General features: G+C 45.4%; 2 protein-coding genes across 2 annotated transcripts in view; one reads left to right on the top strand and one right to left on the bottom strand.

Moving 5' to 3' along the window:
* Positions 1-1,341: 1,341 nt before the first annotated feature.
* LOC138686227 (histone H2B-like) lies at positions 1,342-1,965 on the bottom strand. Its single transcript, XM_069788324.1, has 2 exons — positions 1,828-1,965; positions 1,342-1,590 (listed from the first exon to the last, which is right to left on the bottom strand). Exons 1-2 carry the CDS (start codon positions 1,963-1,965, stop codon positions 1,342-1,344), a joined length of 387 nt encoding a protein of 128 aa, XP_069644425.1.
* Positions 1,966-3,838: 1,873 nt separating this feature from the next.
* MYO1D (myosin ID) overlaps positions 3,839-20,071 on the top strand; it is a 162,438-nt gene continuing 146,205 nt past the window's right edge. The window contains exon 1 of the mRNA XM_069786766.1: positions 3,839-3,999. Within this exon, the coding sequence (XP_069642867.1) occupies positions 3,905-3,999 (95 nt within the window). The 5' untranslated portion in view covers positions 3,839-3,904. The remainder of the gene's footprint in view (positions 4,000-20,071) is intronic.

The following is a 20,071-nucleotide window of genomic DNA, read 5'->3' as shown; positions in this document are numbered from 1 at the left end:
AGCTAGGACTTTCCTATAGGAGTTGACCCCAAATCCATGAATTTGAGCCAACCCTATTCAACCAGAAGAGTCAAGGCTGCTAGAACAAGGGTTCGGGCAAGCTGAAGGCCCTCAGCGTGGGGATGACAATGAGGCAGCACATTGCATGCACCAGAGATGGCAGCTGAAGCACCAAAACCCAACCTTCTCCTGGGCAGCAGCTCCTGAGCCCTCAGTCCTTGGGCCAGACTTACTCCTTGAAGGCAACCGTTATCCCAGTATTTACTAGGGAAACAACCAAAGGCCATTGGTAGTTGACAGTCCATCACACTACACAGGTGTAGATACACACATGAGAATGGAGAGAGCTAATAGGAGCAGCCTGGGGACACAGCCGGAGCTACCACGAGTCATAACCAGCTTTACACCAATGACACCCACTACCATATCTGCCACCACACAGCCCAGCAACTCCCCCAAAAGCTAATGGTGGTCCACCAGCCCAGGCAGCCACAGGTGGTGGCTCAGCGGCAGGCAGACCTGTCACCACTTCCCACTGCAAACCCACTGAAGAGGCATTTCACAACCTTCAGCATCACGAGGTGATGAGGGCCAGATCCCTCTGGAAGGATCTGTCTCTTTTCCTGCCTCCTGCCCATGCTCCTGGGAGGAGAAGCTCAAGAGCTGGAAAGGCTGCTGCAGGGAGCATGTTCCAGTACTGCCAGGAGCTGGCAGCACTTAGCTGGGACTGAGAACCCCTACACGGGAAGGTGGGTGAGCAGGCACTGCCACGCACCCCAACCATCCCCATGGCTGGATTTGAAGCTGCAGGCAGAAGGCTGGAGAACCTGGAGAAATCTCTGTGCACAGGGGGACTGGCTTATGAAGGGTCTCCATGGAGACTCCAGAAACAAGTCACTCAGTGCCACCACCTAACACAGCATCACCGGGGAATGCTGCTGGTGTCCAAGCTTGACATTTCCCCAGGACTTGGAACAACAGTCACCTTTCCTCCTCTCCCGTTTCTTGGCCAAATCTGGTACAAAGAGGTATCCAGCTGCCCAGCAGCCCCCAGGCAGCCTGGGGTGTCGGAGCAAAGAGGCTTCTCTGGCAGGACAGTTCCCTCTGGACCTCCGGGGACTATTCACTTGCTAGCAGGGCTACTCCACAAATATTTATCAAGGCGGGTGTGTGCAAGCACCCTCCCTCCTGCACCCCTTCCCAGGGCACACAGGTAACCAGCCCAATGGTGGTCCAAGCCCACCTACTGCTCTCAGTGCTGGCAGCTACCAGCCCAGGTAGGACGCTCCGTTAAACAATGCGAATAAATACTTTATTTACCAAAACCATGTTAAAATACTCCTAAGTCTGTCCCATCTTGCCAGCTCCCTTCAGTAGCAGCTCACAGCTTGAGGATCCTGGAGGAGGCTTGGAGAGCTCACGCAGCAGCACCAACTTCATGGCCAGCAGGACCTCCCGGTGACCAAGGTGGCTTCTTCTGCTGCAGCGGCACAGCCGGGCAGCCTCCAGCGCCACATCCCCGAGCAGCCGGGGGCTGCCCAGCCAGGCAAAGGCAGCAGCCGCCAGGCAGGAGGCTCCGGTGGACCACGTCTGCAGGGAGAGTGACCATCAGAGCATCAGCTCAGCCATCCGTGGGGTGGCATGGCTCGAGGAGCTGCCTGCAGGCATGAGTCAGGCAGAGCTCCCCCAGCCCCATCCACCACATCTTCAGTTTAAGTCAAAAACTTCCAGATTCAGCTGACACATGAGCATCCAGGCTTGAATACGCAGATGACCAAGCTGAGCCTAGGAAGCAGGTGGTTGCACCCAAGCCCAGTCAGAACATACCTGGTTTAGGAGCTTGCGGATGTAGGTGAAATAAGCCACCTTCTTCTTCTGCCTGCGGGGACGGAGGCAGAGGAGGCTCTGCCAGGCGTGCCCGGCTGCTGCCTTCTTCCTTGGGAGGGCAGGGGGGTCAGGCTCCATCGCTGCCCGCACACGGCGCTGGTTCAACACACACTTGCTACAGCCCCAATGCCTCTGCTAAGGGAGAGCAGAGCCCCAGGACCAGCCCCAGCAGCAGGGTGCTGCCTTCACGCCGGTCACCTCCACCTTACCCTCCATTTCCCAAGGCATTTGCAGGCATTTAATTAGCATCCTGCAATTAGGCACTTGCAATAACACAAAAAGCATTCAGCATGTTGCATAAAACAAGACCAGAACACACGCACCCCCCAGAGCCAAACACACCAGAAAAGCAAAGCATAACATAAGGTATTTTGGGGGTTGGGTTTTTTTGTTTGTTTTTTTTTTCTGGTGTGTGGGGGTTTTTTTTGTTTGTTCCCCCCCAGCTTACCTCCAAGAGCTCCCCCAGCCCTGTCCTGCCCCAGGAGCAGGCAGGGAGCCAGAAACCCCTGCCTATAACCAGGGGGGTTTATTGCTTTCAGCTGGGGGCTGTGGCCCATTGGGACCCACCAGGGATGGGGACAGGGACAAGGACAGAGACGGCCACGCCACCTCACACCTGCACCCCCTGGCTCCTGCACCCAAACCAGCAATTCTTGCCCCAAATGCTCTTTTGGGTGACGTTGTGCTTACTCCCAGGTTCCCCCTACCCTTGTTGCCCTAATTAGCGTCATTAAGCTAATTAGCCCGAGGTTCTGCAGTGGTACGAGGCCTCAGGGGGCCTGGGTGTTCCTGTGGGATTTTTTTGCGTGGTTTTATTCTGCATTGATTTGGGGGGTTTCGGGGGGTTCTGTAAGTGCCAGAGTGAGCAGGTCTGGGAAGGCACCCAGGGGTGCTGGGGGCAGGATCTGGCCCTGCCCAGTGGGACCCTGGGGTGGATGGGTGTCCCCTGGGTGCAGGATCTGGCCCTGCCTGGTGGCATCCTGTGGTGGGGGTTCTCTGGGTGCAGGACCACGTTCTGGGGTGCAAGACAATGTTCTGGGGTGCAAAGCATTGGGGTACAGCAAAAGGGGGCCAATGGATGCAGGATGTGGCCCCATCCTCAGGGGGATGAGCGTGTGTGTGGGTTCCCTGGGGTGCAGCACCCCACCCTGCAGGGTGTTTGTGTGGGGGTGCTGGGGTGCAGCGTCTGGCCCTGCAGGATTCAGGGGGTGTAGGGGGGTGTCCTTCCATGCAGCCCTGCAGGACACTGTGGAGAGGGGCAGGGGTTCCTCGGGTGCAGGATCTGGCCCTGCTGCACCCTGGGGTGGGTTTGTGGGTGGGGAGGGTGTCCCCCTTGGTGCAGGATCCAGCCCTGCCCTGCAGCACCCTGGGTGGAGAGTCCACAGGGTGCAGGATGTGGCCGGGCAGCACCCCGAGGTTGTGTCTCCCCTCAGTGCAGGATCCCGCCCTGAAGCACCCTGAGGGGTGTGTGTGTGTGTCTTCCCAGGTGCAGGATGTGACCCCACAGCACCCTGTGGGGGCTCCTCTTGGTGCAGAATACCACCCTGCTGGGGAAAGGAGGGCTCCCCTGGCTGAAGGACACCCCCTCCCCCCGCAGCACCCTGGCATAGAGGCTTCCCCCAGGTGCAGGATGCGGCCCTGCAGCCCATTGTTTTGGGGGGGGGTGTGCGGGTGTTTCTCTGGGTGCAGGATGCGCCCCCCGCCCCGTTCTGAGGGGGGGGTGTGTGTCCCCCACAGGTGCAGTACGCATCTTTCGCCAGCAGAGGGCGCTCTTGCTCCCTCCCGCGCTGGGCGAAGGGCGGGGCCGGCCCGGAGGGGCGTTGCTGTGTTCTCTCCGCTGGCCAGCAGGGGGCGCCGCCCGGTGCCCGCCTCGCGCCCGCCGGCCCCGCCTCACCTGCGGTGAGGCGGGGCCGGCGGGCGCGAGGCGGGCACCCCCCCTACCCCTCCTCACTCCCCCCCCCCCCCCCCCCGGGGGAGCGGCGGGGCAGCGCGAGCCCAACCGTCACCGTTCGCCGCCATGGCGGAGCAGGAGAGCTTAGAGTTCGGCAAAGCGGACTTCGTGCTGATGGACGCCGTCACCATGCCCGAGTTCATGGCTAACCTCCGTCTGCGGTGAGCGCTGGGTGGGGAGGGCGGCGGGGAACGGGCCGGTGTGAGGGAGCGGGAAAGGCGGTAGAACCAACACCTCCGCCGTCCCGTCTCCCCCCCCCCCCCCGCCGCTTTAGGGTGTGTGAGGGGTTGTGAGGCCTCGTCCTCCCGCTTCTCCACCCCCCCCCCCCCGCCTCAGTTTGGCTACCGGGAGTGGGGAGGGGGCTGTGCTGTGCCGGTTTAGTGAGCTGAACCGGCCCGGCGCTGAGGGAGGTGTCGCGGGCAGCGGCCCCTCCGCCTGCCTTGCCTTGGCCCCTGCCCCTGTGAGGTGACAGAGCTCCACAGAGGAGCAAACCCAGCACAGAATTGGGGAATTTTCTATGAGATGGGGATACTTGGGAGAGCCAAGTGAGTATGAGGGTGCCCAGGGTGCAGGCAGGGAGCACCAAAGCCCTGCCTTTGGGTCCGTGGGGGCTTTCTGCCGCCCTTTGGAAAACCTCTTTCTCCTCTGGCTCATCAGACCTCATCTGCTTCAGTCTCCACCTTGTACGCCTCCCCTCTAACAGGTATCTCGCTTATGCTGACATGCGTGCAAAGTTGAGACGGAAAAAAACCCCAGCAATAAAAGTCACCAAGTCCAAGGTTGCTCCAGCCCCATAGGAGCATTACAGCCGTTCACCGGTGCAGACTCGCTGCATTAACGTTTCATGATCTTTATGGTTTTATTTCCCTTCTAGACGCAGTGGGCTTCGGGAAGATCTGCATTTTCACTCCCATCTCCTCTGAAGTACAGCTAAATCCTGAGCAGCACTGATAGAGAGAACAGCCGGTGGGGACCCTAAGTCTGCGGCTGTCTTTCACTTTCCATTATAAAAGATTCATGTGAGCTCTTCCTGATAAACTGTTATGCCCCTGCTTGTGCAAGGATTTGATAATTACCAAAGGGAGGTCTTTAGGATAAAAATGTGACTTATTGGCTGCCACTCCCCCCTGCCCCCCAGTTTTGCTTGGGCTTTACTGACTGTTCCTCTCCTGCCACTTGCATTCTGGAGATGGTTGAAATCAATAACTTGGCAGGCCCGTGTAGTTGTTAGACGCACCTGAGAGAGGCTCTGGCAATAATCGAGGGAAAAGAGGTGGGCTAAGCTTCCTCAGCTGGCATAAAACTACTGAGGAAGGAGAAAACTGAGCTCTTTCAGGCAATTGTGATGTCTCCTATGGATGAAATCTGTAGATTTTGAGGTCTGGCTGCATCAGCTGCTGAGCGCCTGGGAACCTTTGTGCTACACAACTGGCTACCCGGGTGTACCTGTTTTCTGTGGTGCTGCAAGGTCAGGGCTCAGATCCTGGGAGTGTGAGATATAATAACAACCAGTGTATTTGATACCATTTTTTCATTTATATTTTGGATTTCTATTTGGGCAGAGAGGGCATTTGTGTTTAAATACTAAGAAAGACATAATGTGAACAGTGGAGCTTTGAACCTGAGGAAATGTCAGATTTAAATAAATTTTGCAGTGCCTCTAAAAGCTTAAATTTGTTTCTCATTTGTGCATGCCACGACACCCTAATTGTATTACAAAGGGCTTACAAACAAAGTAATTGTAATTAGCAGGAAGCTTGCATGTAATAGTTTGTTCTTGGGGGTTTTATTCTTTGGTTAACGTGTGCTAGAATTGGAAATGGATTGTTAGATAACTTAAAAATCAACATAGCATGTTGGTTGCATTTAGGAATCAAATTAATTAATTGAGAGGTGCCTTGCACTGGTAGACTTTGCTAATTTTGTATGAAAGAGGATGAGTAGAACAAGCTAGCAATTCTGGATCCTTACAATTGATATGTAGTTTGATTATTTTTATATTTTTTCTTCTGTCCTGTTGCATGCCGATTGTGCCTAAGGATGTTGTCTGGACATCCCTGCTGTGTCTAACACAGCATCAAGTGTCCCTTTAACTCCAATACCTTGGTCATTGGTACTCAAAATCAGGCTTTTCCTTGTGACACCAGTTCAAATTCTGGTTTCTTTTGCATGAGAATGCGTGCATTACTTTGGCCGTAATCTGGAGTTTGCAGGCAGAGTTCTGCTTGCACTTCAAGGTTGTCTTGTGTCTGCTGTGGGCAAAATAATCTTGTGTTAAAACAATTCAATACTGTTAATTTTTCTACCTTCCGTGCTATCATCTCCTGACTTCAGGCTTGTTTGCACTGGGACATTAGGGAAAGCTAATCTGAATTTACCAAAAGTGTGGGTTTTCAGTAAAATTGCTAAACTCTGCTAAGCCCTGTTTGATGCTGCTGGTAAAGCTGTGGCCCTGGCATGCTGACCCAGCTGCGCTGCTGGTATTATTACAGTTCTCAAGCAACATTTGCTTCTCTTATTTTTACTGCTTTGGAGATGGTAATTAACTCTTACTGCTGACGACACATTTTAAATTGTGTCAGAGCCAAATTACACCCAGGATTCTGACCTGTTCTAGGGTTGATTGTGTCACTTTGTGTTTTGTCACCTTGCGTAGATGGCACGAGTCACCTTTGTGCTTGTCATACACAGAACAGAATGGAGAAATTGTTGCTTCTCCATCGTTAACTTCAAGTTTGTTCAGTTTACACTTGGATGGGCTCCACCCTATTCCATAAATCCAGCTTTCTGCCAGAGCTATTTTTGTTCAGGGTCACTGGCTGACCCAAGACGGGTTGTGCTGGATTTAGTTCCCAAGTGAGCCCAGATGTGGGTGGAATTGAAATCATACCAGTTTCGGTGCATGCAAGGATATTTCCCCAAGGATGTCTCTAGTGGGAAAAAGAGAAATGGTGAAGTTGCACTTTTCATTACTTTAATATTAGAATTTAGTGGTATTGACATGGGCTGGATTAGTGTGGCTGATTTTTTTGTTGATGTGAGTACCTGCCTGGGTAGGTGGATGGATGCAATGTGAAATTTTCTACTCATTTCCCAATCCCTACACTTCGTGCCCTGTTGTGTGTAGGTTCATGTAGTGATTCAGTGAGGATATCATAGTGTTAGTATTTTTTCATGGCCATGTCTTACAACTACTTAATAAACTGGCCATTTCATGTGGACCCTCAGCAGTCACTGCATGTTACACATTAATTGTAAAAAAAAGTCATCTGGTCCTTGAATTCTTTAGTTCTGAGTGGGCTTCATACCAGTGTCTGTTGTGATTCTTAGTCATCAGAATAATTAAAAAAAAAAAGGCAGGACTATTGGAACAATTAGTGTGCACTCAGTAGCTAACTTTGTTTCTTTATAGAAAACCTCCAAAGCTTTAACAGAGAATTGTTCCTTAAGTGGTCCTAAGTATGAATTATTATAAACAGCCATATTTGAGCAATTTGCGCTTGAGCGGATAGTCTGGCATTCCCTTTAATCAGTTCTCTGTTGACCTTTATGGGCAGGTTGATTACTGCAGTAGTAGTTGGCATTTCAATTCCTATCAGAGGATGTAAGATTAATCTAAAGGCTTCTTAAAACAGGGAATCTTTTCAATATCAAATGGTTCTTGGGTCCTCACACTGGCATTCAAGGGCTAGTATTTAGCTGTAGTCTGAGTGTTACCTGCCTGTAATCTAAGGGAGAATGTCCTGCTCTGGACTTGTTAAAACACTTTCATTCCAGTGGGGGGTTTTGACTTATGGTGACCGTGACAATTCCACAGCAGGTGGAGTGAGACGGTGCTTGTGGAAAGGGAGCAGGGGTCTTGCAGAAGTTGCTAATGTTTTGCAGAAATTGTAGCATAGGTGAAACTTGTGATATGAACTTTTGAGTAAGAGAAACACAAAACTGTGCACCACCTCATTTTGCATCACACCGTAATGCGAATTTCAAGTGATGAAAGTTGTAATTTTTAAGTTACTTCCTTGTCAGGAAGAGGACAAGAAGGTTATTTTTCTGGTTATATGTGATTTTTTTGTGTTATCCTGCAAAGACCACTCATAGTGCTATCCTGTACAACTAGCATTTATCTTGATAAACAAATCAAAACTCAGAGCTTTAAAAATGGTATCTATGGCATGCGAAGAGGTAGCTTGATTTCTTGAATTACCTGTTCTGCAGTCTTAGTGATTATTTCAGGAGTAACTTCAGACTAGCTACTCCTCACAAGGTCTCAAATGCTTTGCAGGAGAGTAAGACGTGATCCCCTCTGTGCCAGGCGGTGAGATGATGTGGGTGCTCAACAGATAAACTGAACGCCTCTGAATCTCAGCTGAGGGCTGTAAGTGGAAAGCCACAATGAAATGCAGGGGAAAAAAAAGCAGACAATTATATAACGCAGCAGCATGGTAGCCTTTGGGGTAGTCCCATATGAGCTGTGTGCTCAAGGTCTTTCTGTTCTCACATCTAATTTGTGAGCAGGTGCTACTTGACTCATCTTTTCCTGATTTCTAGCGAGTTGCTCATTTGTCAGTAAGCATTGTGCAAATCACCTCCTGGGAACATAATAGATCTTTGTTGCGGTTATTAAAGAATTCAAGGATGTGTGAAAGGAAGATGGTGAAGGCACCTGGTAAGGTGTAATGATCATAAAATGAATTTTGGATTGTTTTCCTCTTTTTTTAACTAGTTCCAGCATGAAAGCTGATGTGGAAGGCTGCACTTGCTGCTCAGGTAGTACCTGGTCATCCCAGCCTGCCTGACTGAGGAAGTGGTGCGAAGAGCTACAGTTTAATAGTCCTTGCAGTTGTCTTCCTCCACGCGTTGTGATTTCTGACCTCCTAAAGGAACACTTAATAAAAACACAGTTCTGCATTTAGTTAAAAATATGCAAAAGTGTTTCTTCTACTCTTTCTCAACTATTTCTTACAGTGCAAACCCCAGCATTTTCAAAGCTATCCTAAATTAAGGCAACAGTTCTAAATTTGTATTTATTGCAGATACTTTTGAAAGATAGATCATATTTGTTATGATTAATAATATTTTTGGTATCAAGAATCTATAAAGAAAATCTGGTTCTACTCTGAGAATTTTCTCTAAGTGTTTGCTGCTGAGGCAAGTGTTTGCTGTGCAGGCAAGGGTGAGGCATAGGCTGTAGTCCTATAAAAAGGTTGTAGCAAACTGAAACAGGGAATTTGGCTTCAAATGCTGAAGAAGGATATTTTGAAGGGATTTTCTTGAGACAGTTGTGTGTAGGCTATACCTTTCGGACGTCTCAAAAAGACATCTTTTTCTTCCAGATGATGTGGTGGGTTGAGTCTGTAGTATCTGTCAGTCTTAACAATGATCAGGTCTGTGTTTTGGGTGACTGGTGTGAATAGCTGTTAGCCTCTTAGGTTTACAGCATGCTCCTGCAAAAAAGCCAGTTTTGGATACAAGAAGCTGAAGATGGTGCTGAAAATGTATAGACTTCATAATTGCCTGAGTGATCTGAAAAGAAGCTATAACGCAGTTGTTAGCAGCCCCTTTCAGTAGGTGATATAAAAGGGCATTTTTTTTGTATAAGTACACAGATGTTCACTCACCCCACAGTTCTGAAAGGCCAAACTCTTGTTCTGCCATTTAGTATCCTCTAGATCTGGAGACTGGGTTATTTTCCTTTTATCTGTCCTCAACAGGTCTGGCAAAACATCTAAGTTCTGGGGTTGACCAAACACTTTGTTTTGTTACCGTCTTCAGTGGATCAGAGTCCCCATAAATACGTTAGGAACAATTTTTTCTCAGTAGGGATGTGGATCATTGATAGCATTTGATTCTTCATCTGTATAGCACCCTTTCTGCTCTTCCATTGACTTAATCTTACTTAGTGTTGGAGCAAAGGGGTGCTGTCTGTACTGTATTGGAGTTTTTACACTGGCTTTCTTATCTTTCAAGCACCATCTTATTCATATTTTTGGTTGAAGTTGTGGTGGGAGAGGTTTGGCTTCATGCTAGGTAGTAAAGTATCTTTAATCCTAGCAAAGGAAATATTATGTGAGTGCTTGGTTTCATTCGTGCTTTTGGTAATGAAATTTTCATGCTTAATGAACAAGCTTTTCATGCCTTTAAGCCATTTTAATTTCCTCATTTTAAAAGTTATGAATATTTGAATTGTTCATGTGGTTTTGAATTAAAAAGCTGCTGGGAAGAGTCTGCTTTCTTCCCGGAGAGGGGTGCCTGTCACCACAGATGTTGCAGGACACTCCTCACTGCTGCTTGGATGGTCAGCAGTTAAGTCTTGTCAGCTCTTCTTGGCTTCTTCAGAACTGCTCAGCTTGCAAGAGCTGTTGTGTCAGAATTTGGAATGAATGGAATGAAAATTCCCCTTAGTCCAGCAAAATTTGACTTACAAGCTTGGACTGGGTCCAGCTTGATCTTCGTAGGTGGAAGAGGCTATCGATCTCACTTAAAAAACAAATCCTAACTAGACAGGTAGCAAAAGGGAGGATCAAGGCCAGCTTTCTGATTTCTGCAGGGACTTAACATTCAGTTTACAGAAACCAATAACTGCTACAGGTGGGCTCAGTGTTTCCTGACAGCTTTTGGATGAACAAAGCATTGAATGAGATGATGTCCTGTGTGGAATTTGTTTTGCCTCCATATGTTCTGAAATTTTTATAGTTTCACTGAATCTTCTTTTACACATCTGTCCTCCCCTGACTTATGAATACCTTCTTTTCTCAGAGTGAAAGTTTACAGTAGTCTTTTTATAGCTGTGTGGGTGAGGTAGCGTTTAATAATTTTAACACATGGGTGTTGAATAATATACGAGGTCAGATTTATGAATGAGATTAGTCTTTCAGGGTACCTTACAGTTTTAAATTCTTACGCTGGTAATGCTGTGCACCAGACCTCCTGGTCCTGGCTTGCCAGCTGACGCCAAGCTGCATTTATGGTACTTGTCAGAGCACAGATAACAAAATTTAATTGTAGGTAACTAGCTAGCAGCAAGCTGGGGAGGGACATTCATGTCATATAGCGTCAGGTGTGAAGAAAAAGCCCTACAGAATCAGTTTTGTAACTAGAACTATTGTGAATTAGCTCAATGGGAGATGCTCTTTATTTCATCTTTTTTTAATAAATTATTTTTTTCTGCTGTTTACACAAAGTATATCTACAAAAAGTCAGCTGGTAATTTAGGAATTCCCCAGCAGCCTTTTTGCTTTCATCCTTGCCTCTTCTCTGCAATTATTTTGTAGATTCTGAGGAAGTAATATGGGTCCTGGAGATCCTCAGAGCGGGCGGTGCATCTGTTTGTGATACTGTAAAGTAGAATCCTGTTCTTGTTTTTGACTACCGCACGCTTAAGATGGCTTCTATAACCTGTATCATCTTATCATCACCTTCTGAATTTCACTAGCTGAATGTTGACTTCAAGATCTGCCAAATTTTTACGGTAAATATTAGCTAATATTTCCAATGAGTCTCGTGGTCTCCTTTAGTCAAGAGTCCTTTGTATTGACTTCTCGTCAAAATTCTACCTCTTTAGATGGTTTTACTGATCTGCTGTTCCACCGATTTCTTGCATTCCTTTCGGGCTGGGCAAGCTTTTACACTACCTGAAAATTTCTCCTTCAGATATTTGATTGTTACATCATCACTCTTCTTTCTCAGTCCCTGGGTCATGACTGCATCTTTTTATGGAATGAAGAAATTCTGAGGGGGGGGAAAAGAAAGCATATGTGTGAACACAGGTTTGCCTCTAAGTGTTAATTAAATAAGGGAGCTGTGTGCCCCTTTGTAGCAAATGCTCATTTCCAGTTCTCAGAAGCAGAAATACAATTTCTAGATGAAGATTTCTGTTTCTTTCAGGGCTTTTCGGTTAGATCCGATGAGATCTCAGCTCACACTACTGCTATCATGTACTGATGTTTCTGTCTCTGTTAGACCAGGAGGGGAAGTAAGTTTTCATTGTGGTGCTTTGAAATGCTAAAGAGAACAGCTTGGGTGTGAGGCTGTTCTGTCTTTGGGAGTGAACAAGGGGCGTTGGATAGATTTAACCCGTTGAAAAGACTTACTTTCCTCAAATCTAAACCATTAAACTGTTCCTCAGATAACCTCTATCTTTTGCTAGGAATGAGGTTTTTCTCGTTTGTGGGATTTGTTACAGCTAGTGTTCTTCTCACCTGGTCTGCGTGGGGCTCAGCTGCTGCAAGCTGACAGTGGACCGGTTCTGTTTGTGAGTGGTGCTTTAGATAGACAGCAGATAACATACTGTCAGATCCCAGGGATGAGAAGCTGAGGTAGGAGGAGGGGGATATCATGTAAAGACCTTTTAAATAAAACAGTCGTTAATGGTAAGACAGAGGACCCACCCCCGTCATCATAGATGGTCTTGCAGTGCTCTACTTCTTCTCAGGCTCATCAGTAGAAGTGTGACTAGTGCTGGGGCATAACATGTCTGTTCTTGCTTTAACTCTTGATGGTGATGGTACTTTCCATTCTGTCCCCCCCCTAATTTCAGAGCATTTTTTCTGTGCAGACTTTATATTTTCTCCTTGAACAGTGTTGGAATATTTGTGTGTCACCGCTATTGCGTTCTGTCCTATTTACCTGTCTGTTGAAGCATTTTGCAGCAAACGGTTTCTGGTTGCTGTGATGTCAGTAGCCATCCCTTTTCGATGTAGAAGTTGGCAGCGGCCTGCTCTGTTGCTGCCATTTGCTTGCTTTGACTTGCCAGCCTTGAGATACATGAAACTTCAGAGAACAGTTAGTGTGCGACTGTTGGGCTGGTCTGATCCAGAGCATTCTTTCCAGAAAAATGGAACGTTGGGTGAAAATATGGCATTAAACCAGTTATGTGGTCTCTAGACAGCCACTTACCTGCCATGATGTCATTCTCATCCTTGGTTGTTTCTTGCTGTACTCCAGGGTGTCAGGTCTTGGCTCTCACTGTCCCTCCAAAAAGTGTTGTCCCACCTGACCCTTCCTTTCTCCTCTTGCTGACTTCCTATATTTTTATAATTGTAGTATCTTCTTGGTTGTCCCTGGTGACTCCTCTCTCTCCTCTTGTTTTCAGTACCTTCTTTATACAGATGGACACCTCTGCCCAACTTTGCCCGTTGCTGAAATGTCTGTTCATGAGCTGCCTTCAGCTCTCCCAATGGTGGAGATGTCTTCTCTGATCTTGGCGCTGATCTTTTCAGCATTGCCCAGTGAGTCAGCTGGAGTTCCCTTGCACTGGAGCGAGTGAACTCTTCTGGACAGCAATTCACTTGTTCTGCCTGCACCATCTGACTTGGTCCTTTCTAGGCCTTTGCATTCAAAGTCAAATCTTGTTATTTCCCCTATAGTATATCAGACCCAAGCCTGAGCTATACGCAGAGCTGAAGCTCTTGCCTAGAGTCAACTTCACACTGATTTTTGTGCTCACTCCTTGTCTTACGCCTTGGCAAACCCCGATTTCCCACATATGCTTGTTCCAAGTTATCTGTAGAGATTGTTTTTGCTTTCTGTTTTATCTGCTTCACCTATCTCTTTGCCTCTTTCCTTTTCGACCTCAGAAACACAGCTTATCTCCTTCCAATGTTTATCAGTTTCTCCCACAGCACTGATCTGTTAACATGTCTGTCTGAGAACTTGCTGACGAGCATTCGTGTACTTTTCCCTCTGTTGCTCCTTTTGGCATGGAAGAAACGCCTTATAAATTTCAACAAAGACACTGCCTCCTCCTTAAATGTCTAATTTATGAAGCCTACACAAACTTTGTCATGGTAGGAGGTTTGGTATGCTGTAACCGCTGATTATCGTGTTGATCTGTTCAAGTAGTTTCCTGGTTCCATACTGGATCTGTGCCCATTGGAGTTCATTTTCTCTTGGGCCTGGACAGAGCCTGGCCTGACACTATCCTCTCTGAGGTTGTTCAGGTAGAGAATAATTTGCTTGTAGTGTCATGATCTGTTCCCATTTAAGGTTGATGTAACTTAGTTTGGGAAGCCTGAAGGCTCGCTACATCTTCCTGAGAAAGAAAAATCAGAGATTTGTGGCAGGACTCTGTGCAATATGTGGTATATGATATGCTGCAAGAGGTGAGTGTTTAGTTAGGGTAGTGTGTCTAACTCCATCTCCAAACATAATGTTTTAAGTTTGTATTTTTGTGCTTGCGCCTGTACACATGCACTCTTGCATGCTTTTACACAGATCAAGCCAACTTAAGTGGTGTTTCACCAGGACTTCTGATGACCTTTGAATAAGTCTTCTTATGGGGCTCCTGATGAAAAGGTTTTCAGTCTTGTCCTGATGTAGAGCAGATGTCCATTGCTACCCCTCAAATGGATTATACTTTGGGGCACCAGCTGAAGCTTTCTGAAAAGGTTCCCTTTTAATATCTGGCTTCCATTATAAACATCAGACTGGTCAGCACCTTCATCATTGTACTGGGTTTTATTTATGGTGGCCAGGACAAACTCACAGTAGGGAAACTAAAGGGGGCTTGAGCAATTTTCTACATTGTTCTGTCCAGGAAGCAGAACAGCCAAAGAGTAATGAGAACCCATATTTTAACAGCTTACTGGATGGCAGCAAAGGCTGTCTCACGATGAATAGCAAAGAAAAACAAACTAAAACAGAAAATTCTCTTTTCCCACTGTATGAACAGCATGGCTTTCTTTCGGGAGAGCTCTTCTACGATATATTGAGGTGGTAAAATCTGGCATGTCAGCCTGCAAAAACTCTGGTGATTGTAAAAGCCTTTACATCATGGTTATCAAGAGCACAATGAAGCTTTCATGTAGCTAGACATCTTTTAGATGTTTACAGTAAAACTTTTGCTTTTATTCATATTGCTAAACTTCAACTAAATAGGTTATTTTTTTTACAAGAATGAATGATAAAGTAAGTTTCACCTTCAAAGGAAAAATCCAGCTACCATTGTTTGAAGGCCTCTTTTCCCATGCACTGCTTATAAAGCAACTGTATATCGAATTTATAAACTTCCAAGGCTAGAAATAGTGCCTTCCACTTAAGACCAGCTTATTTGGTGTTTTGTTCCTTCTTGATCCTGGGTGTAAAGACCAGGGGAATGAATGAAAGAAGACTCAAAGAGCTGTAGGTACAGTTTAGACCTCCAGAAAAATCCCAGAATACCATACCCTGAGCACCAGAAGTCTTTAAGTGAATTTGCTTAGAAAAATTGTTGCCCCTGCATACTGTGGAGAATATACTCTGTTTTGTTTGCTTCTCAAAATATCGGAAAGATGCCCTGCTGCTTTTCCTTTTGCTTGGAGGGACATAAGTACCCCAGTATTCATTAAAGCTGGATGTAAACAGCTCCTTGGAACAGTAGCTATTAAACTTTGTTGAAAAGTGCTTAGCAATGACAAAAAAATGTTATTTCCGAAAGGATTTCTGTAGCACTGAGGGTTTTTTTTTTTTTGCAAATGAAAGTCCAAATTTACCACAAAAATGTCCCTGTAACCTCTTATAATTCAAAACATATTACTTGCTTTTCAAAAGCACGGCAAATTACCAGGGAGACTTTCTAAAATAAGACTGAGGGTTAGATGTATAACTTTGTGGACAATGCTTCTTGACAATAAAGTGTTTCCTTTTTTGAGTTTCGTCTGTGTCACAGTCAGAAAGTAACTTTGCTTTATGTGGTTTATGTACTGACCTCTTTTAGGTGAAGAGAACACTAACAACGTTTGTATATGCCTGCAGGCATCAGTATATAAAAAGGAGTATATTTGTTTCCCTTTTTTTTTCCTATTAAATGTAGCATTTATGTCTCTAGCAAAACAAACAATAGAAATCTTGTCTTTGTTTGTTCTTAACTTGTTTTTTGGGCCGTACTGCATCCTGGCTTTCAAGGATGCAGACATTCCTGAGCTAGACATCTCCAGTCTCTGGCAGCTAATTCTCTGAGTCTTTATTAGTTATACTGAACTTAAACCCCTTTGAGGAAATGCCAAGAAAAAGTAGATACGTGTAAACCTTTTTAAACCTCATATAAAACTATACAAGCTAGACTTGATAGGAAACTGAAGGCAAGTTGAACAATTGTGAAATAATTGGGAATATTTTGCTTAAATTTTTCTGATTAGTTGATAGAAAATATGTTTTCCATTAAGGGCTTACATTTTTGGAGACTTAAAGGGGGGCTGCTTATTGTCAAAATGAGTCTGTTTTAACCAAAACATTTTGGCTGCCTTCTTTCTTTTTAGGTACTGTCACTCCATTCCTGAAGGTAGTGGAGGAGTGGCTGGTGCCAGTCAGTCACCCCAAATGCCTGAAGCGGTGGGTGTTGTGGGGTTTGGATGCTGAGCGCTCCTGCCTGGAGGAGCAGAGGGTGCTAGACTTCCAGCTGGGAGGTAGAGGTATGAAAGCCAGGAAAGCGTGATGGTGGACACTCGTCTTTTAAAAGATGCTATGTGTATCATCCCCCATCCTGCAGGAAACAAGGAGCAATGTAAATTTCAACGTTTTCAGTTACTTGAAGAATGCCTGATTATTTTTTCCCTGCTTTTCTGTTTGGTTTCTGGATCTTTGATCCTCTCATCGAGGAGCCAAGATGGCACCTGCCACTCGCTGTATGAAGGAACAATTGAAGCAGCTGGCTTAGAGCAGATAGATCTTCATGTTCCCATGACTCCTCTGAGGTGATGACATTGTTTTGGGGCTCTGGTCACAAACCATAGGCCATGATTAACTTCAGAAGTCAGCCCAGATTTGTTGCTACTGAATTTGGGGAGAAAACTCTGTAGTTGATCTTGGTCTCCTCCTGGGAGTTTTTTCCATAGTTGATTCGTCACTGGCAATTCAGCTTCTTTACTAAGATGCTGTTTACTAAAGTTAGTGAGTAGGCCCTGTACAGACAGACACATCAGAGGAATTTGACTTGTTTTATTGTACAAACTAGCTTGGGAGCAGTAAAAATGTATTGTGTAGCAAACGTAGTTGAATCATGGAAGCTGTTGAATTGGGTCATAATCTTTTAAAATGTTAAAATCCATCTGGTACGACATTTTAACCTTCTGCCTTTCCTGTATTGTCCTTGTACCTAGAAAAATTTAACATAAGTTAAATACAGTAAACGTTGTGAATTTTGAAGACATTTTGTAGTGCCTTGACTAAATTAAAGGAAAAATTTGCTAGGGTTACATTTACTAATGTACACTTAAACCAAAATAAATTGCAGGATGGAACAAATTAACAGACTTTTACAGAAAGACTGGCTTGGTCAGTAGGTCTGGTTTATGTTGTACTAGGGATGTGGGAAGACTTTGGAGAGCTCAAACATTTAAGTAGTCAGGATTACTATTGTGGGTTATTTTTATCAAGACACTTTTGCTGCCTTTTTGAAGGCTCCTCCATACCTTGATGTGAGTTATGTATCAGAAGTCTTGTGCTAGTAGTAATTCCCACACCACTTTCACATCGTTTGTGCAGTGTCAAAGTATTTTTCACCTTAAGTGCCAAATTCTCAACTGTCTTAATTAGCATGGTAAGCCCCATAACCAATCTGGAAAGCTTTCAGGGGAGGAAAAAACCCCAACCCTCTAACCTTTCATATGTAAATGTATTGGCTTGTCTTAGGCCAAAATAGTTTAAGATAAATGAGCAGCCTCTGTTTATCTTAATGAGGCATTTGATGTAGAAGCTGATAGCACTTATGGCCAGATCCCAAGTAATTTGCTGTGTAACAGCATGCAGGAAAATTGCACAATTGTGCCCACCCATCTGGTCATCACTGGGTGTCCACATGAATAGTAGGAGCCTTTGATACTCTCATTTTATCATTCTCTGAGTAATAGAGTGCAATGGATATTTTGCAAACTAAAAATTCCTATCACTGAAGACAGCAATTCCTTTGTAGTTTTGACCTGGGTTTTGGCACTCTGTACGCTCCAGTGCTGAGTGCCGAATAGTCCCCCTTTTTTTTAATGTGGGGAGGAAATAACATGAAAAAACATCCTATCCCACATCATGTACAAACTTTCCATCTGTCAGTTAGGACACTCACTGTGTGTAAGTGGTGAGTGAGCAGCACTGACAAATTCAACCATTCACTGATTTTGTTTTCTGCTTTCTGACATTAAGCCTTTGGGATGTGCTGTTGTTGCTTTCAAACTTTTCTTCACAGTGATGAAAGCTAAAAACTTCTCTTAAGGGTGAAGATGGTTGTATTCATTTACTCTAGCAGGATGTATTTTAAGAAAAACAATAGTTATCATGAGACCCATGGAATAAATCACAAGTGCCAGCAGTGAATATATTTCTCAGTCTGTAATCTTGCCTTGTGTTTACCTCCCTGCTCAGTGCTGCTGTCACTGCCACCGACCTCTTGGGTTGTCTGGTATTAACTTGTCCTGCCATAGAGTTTTTGCATTTTGCCTTTGAAATTACATCTTTCACTCAGAGTGGAAGAGTGGAGTAGTTTTCAGTCTCACAGAAAGTTTGTGTCAATACAGAGAAGGTATCAGCAACAGAAGGATTTTGTGGAGCAGGTCATGTCAGAATTCACTTTCACAGGAACTTTTAATGTGATGCAAGAACTGAGGGCTTTCAGTGCAGATGTCCCCACCGTTAGGCGCTTTCAGGTGCGGGTTCTAATGCCTGGGAACTGATTTGGCTGGAAAAAGGATCTGTTGCTTCTCTGCTCAGGATCCCCAGGAGCCTTCCAGGGTGGGAACCAGTGGCACAAGGTGATGCTGGGGGTCCTGGGACTCCTGCTTACTTGGGGTGGCAGACCTCCTTCCTCCCTTACCCCTTCCTCAGCACTCAATTCCCACCACCTGCTCACTGACACCCCCCTGCTCCTGCCTGCCCCATCAGAGAGCTCGTAGAAGGTGTCAATGGAAACTCTCTTTTCTGAGCATATTTGTATTAATTTTTTCTTTCTAGCTTAGTTACTTTACATGTCAGTCTTCAGAAATGTTCTTAAGGGCCTGGCTGTTGAGCCAGCACTTGACCCTCTGGAAGCCACAGAAGCAGCACTCATGTTACCCTGGTGCAAAATCTTTGCTTAGCTGTTATGTTCTGTAAGTATGCATGCTATTAATAATTTTCTGGTGCTGCTGGATCCCACTGCAGTGTTTGTCACTCTTTTGCTTTTGCATTTCACGTTTGCAGAGTGTAACTAGCTATTCTTCATGTGGCTTGGATTCTTCTTGCTAGATTTGCCTTGAATTACATCATAGAGACGAAGTTGAAATAGTAATAATAAATCACCTTCTTATAAAGTAGATGGCATCTACTTGTCTTGGTTTGACTTGCTTTCTTACCAAATGTATTTTGGGATCTCATGAAAACTTATTTATTAGATCATACTTGTGAAGATAGTATATGAGATTGTTCCTCTTACTCCAAATATATAACCATCCTGTGATCTTAATCAACATTTGCTTTAAAATTGTCCAGCCAGCAATTCCCTGACAGATTTGGCCAACACCAGTGTTAATGTGGAGGTGGCTTTTTTTTGTTATGGACTTAGTTCCTTCTTTTCTATCTACAGATATGACTGTGCTAGGAGAGCAGTTTGGGATTTCCTCCAAAGATGACTCATTATTTGCCAGATCCACCTATAGCAAAAATAGGACATGCTGTTACAATGTGTATTATTTAGGCTACTTAATGTTTTGTCCAGTAGTCACTGAACTTTAACTGGTAGCCTTTATCTGTGAGCTTGCTTTTTCTTCCCCCATTTGTCCACCTAAAGACAAAAAAAAACCCCAGGTAAAGTTGGAATGTGTCTCCGTTAATGTTTTTGCTGCTAACCTGCCTTCCTATCTGCCTTGATTTGACAACTGGGAGTGGAAATTGCCCAAGGTCGTCTTTCAGAAAGCAGTAACGTGTTATTCCTGCCATTGACTCTACCTCTTGGCTGGTTTCTGTAGACCTCAGACTTCTGCATGCAGCAGCCTGTGGGACTATTGGTGCTTAATTAGTGTGAGCCACACCAGTCCCAGTTTTTAATTTCCTAGATAGTCCCTGGGTAATCTCCATTTCAATGATAAGTTTCACTGTTGCAAAACTACAGCTGCAGCAAGGACCTGGTTTTGTATTGGTGAACTGCCGTGTAGTTGCATTTCTCAGGAGAAGTGCAGATCTCCAAGCTGATGGGATGGGGCACGAGAGAACTGGGGGAAAACACTCTTAATCTGGAAACTGTGCTGTGGAGAGTCCCCAGAGAGCAAGCAGCTGGTCTGATCAGGTACAGAAAAC

The sequence above is a fragment of the Haliaeetus albicilla genome, chromosome 7, assembly GCF_947461875.1.
Source record: "Haliaeetus albicilla chromosome 7, bHalAlb1.1, whole genome shotgun sequence".
Lineage (NCBI taxonomy): Eukaryota > Metazoa > Chordata > Aves > Accipitriformes > Accipitridae > Haliaeetus > Haliaeetus albicilla.
The sequence above is the reverse complement of the archived record's forward strand: the minus strand, read 5'-3'. Positions and strand labels throughout refer to the sequence as shown.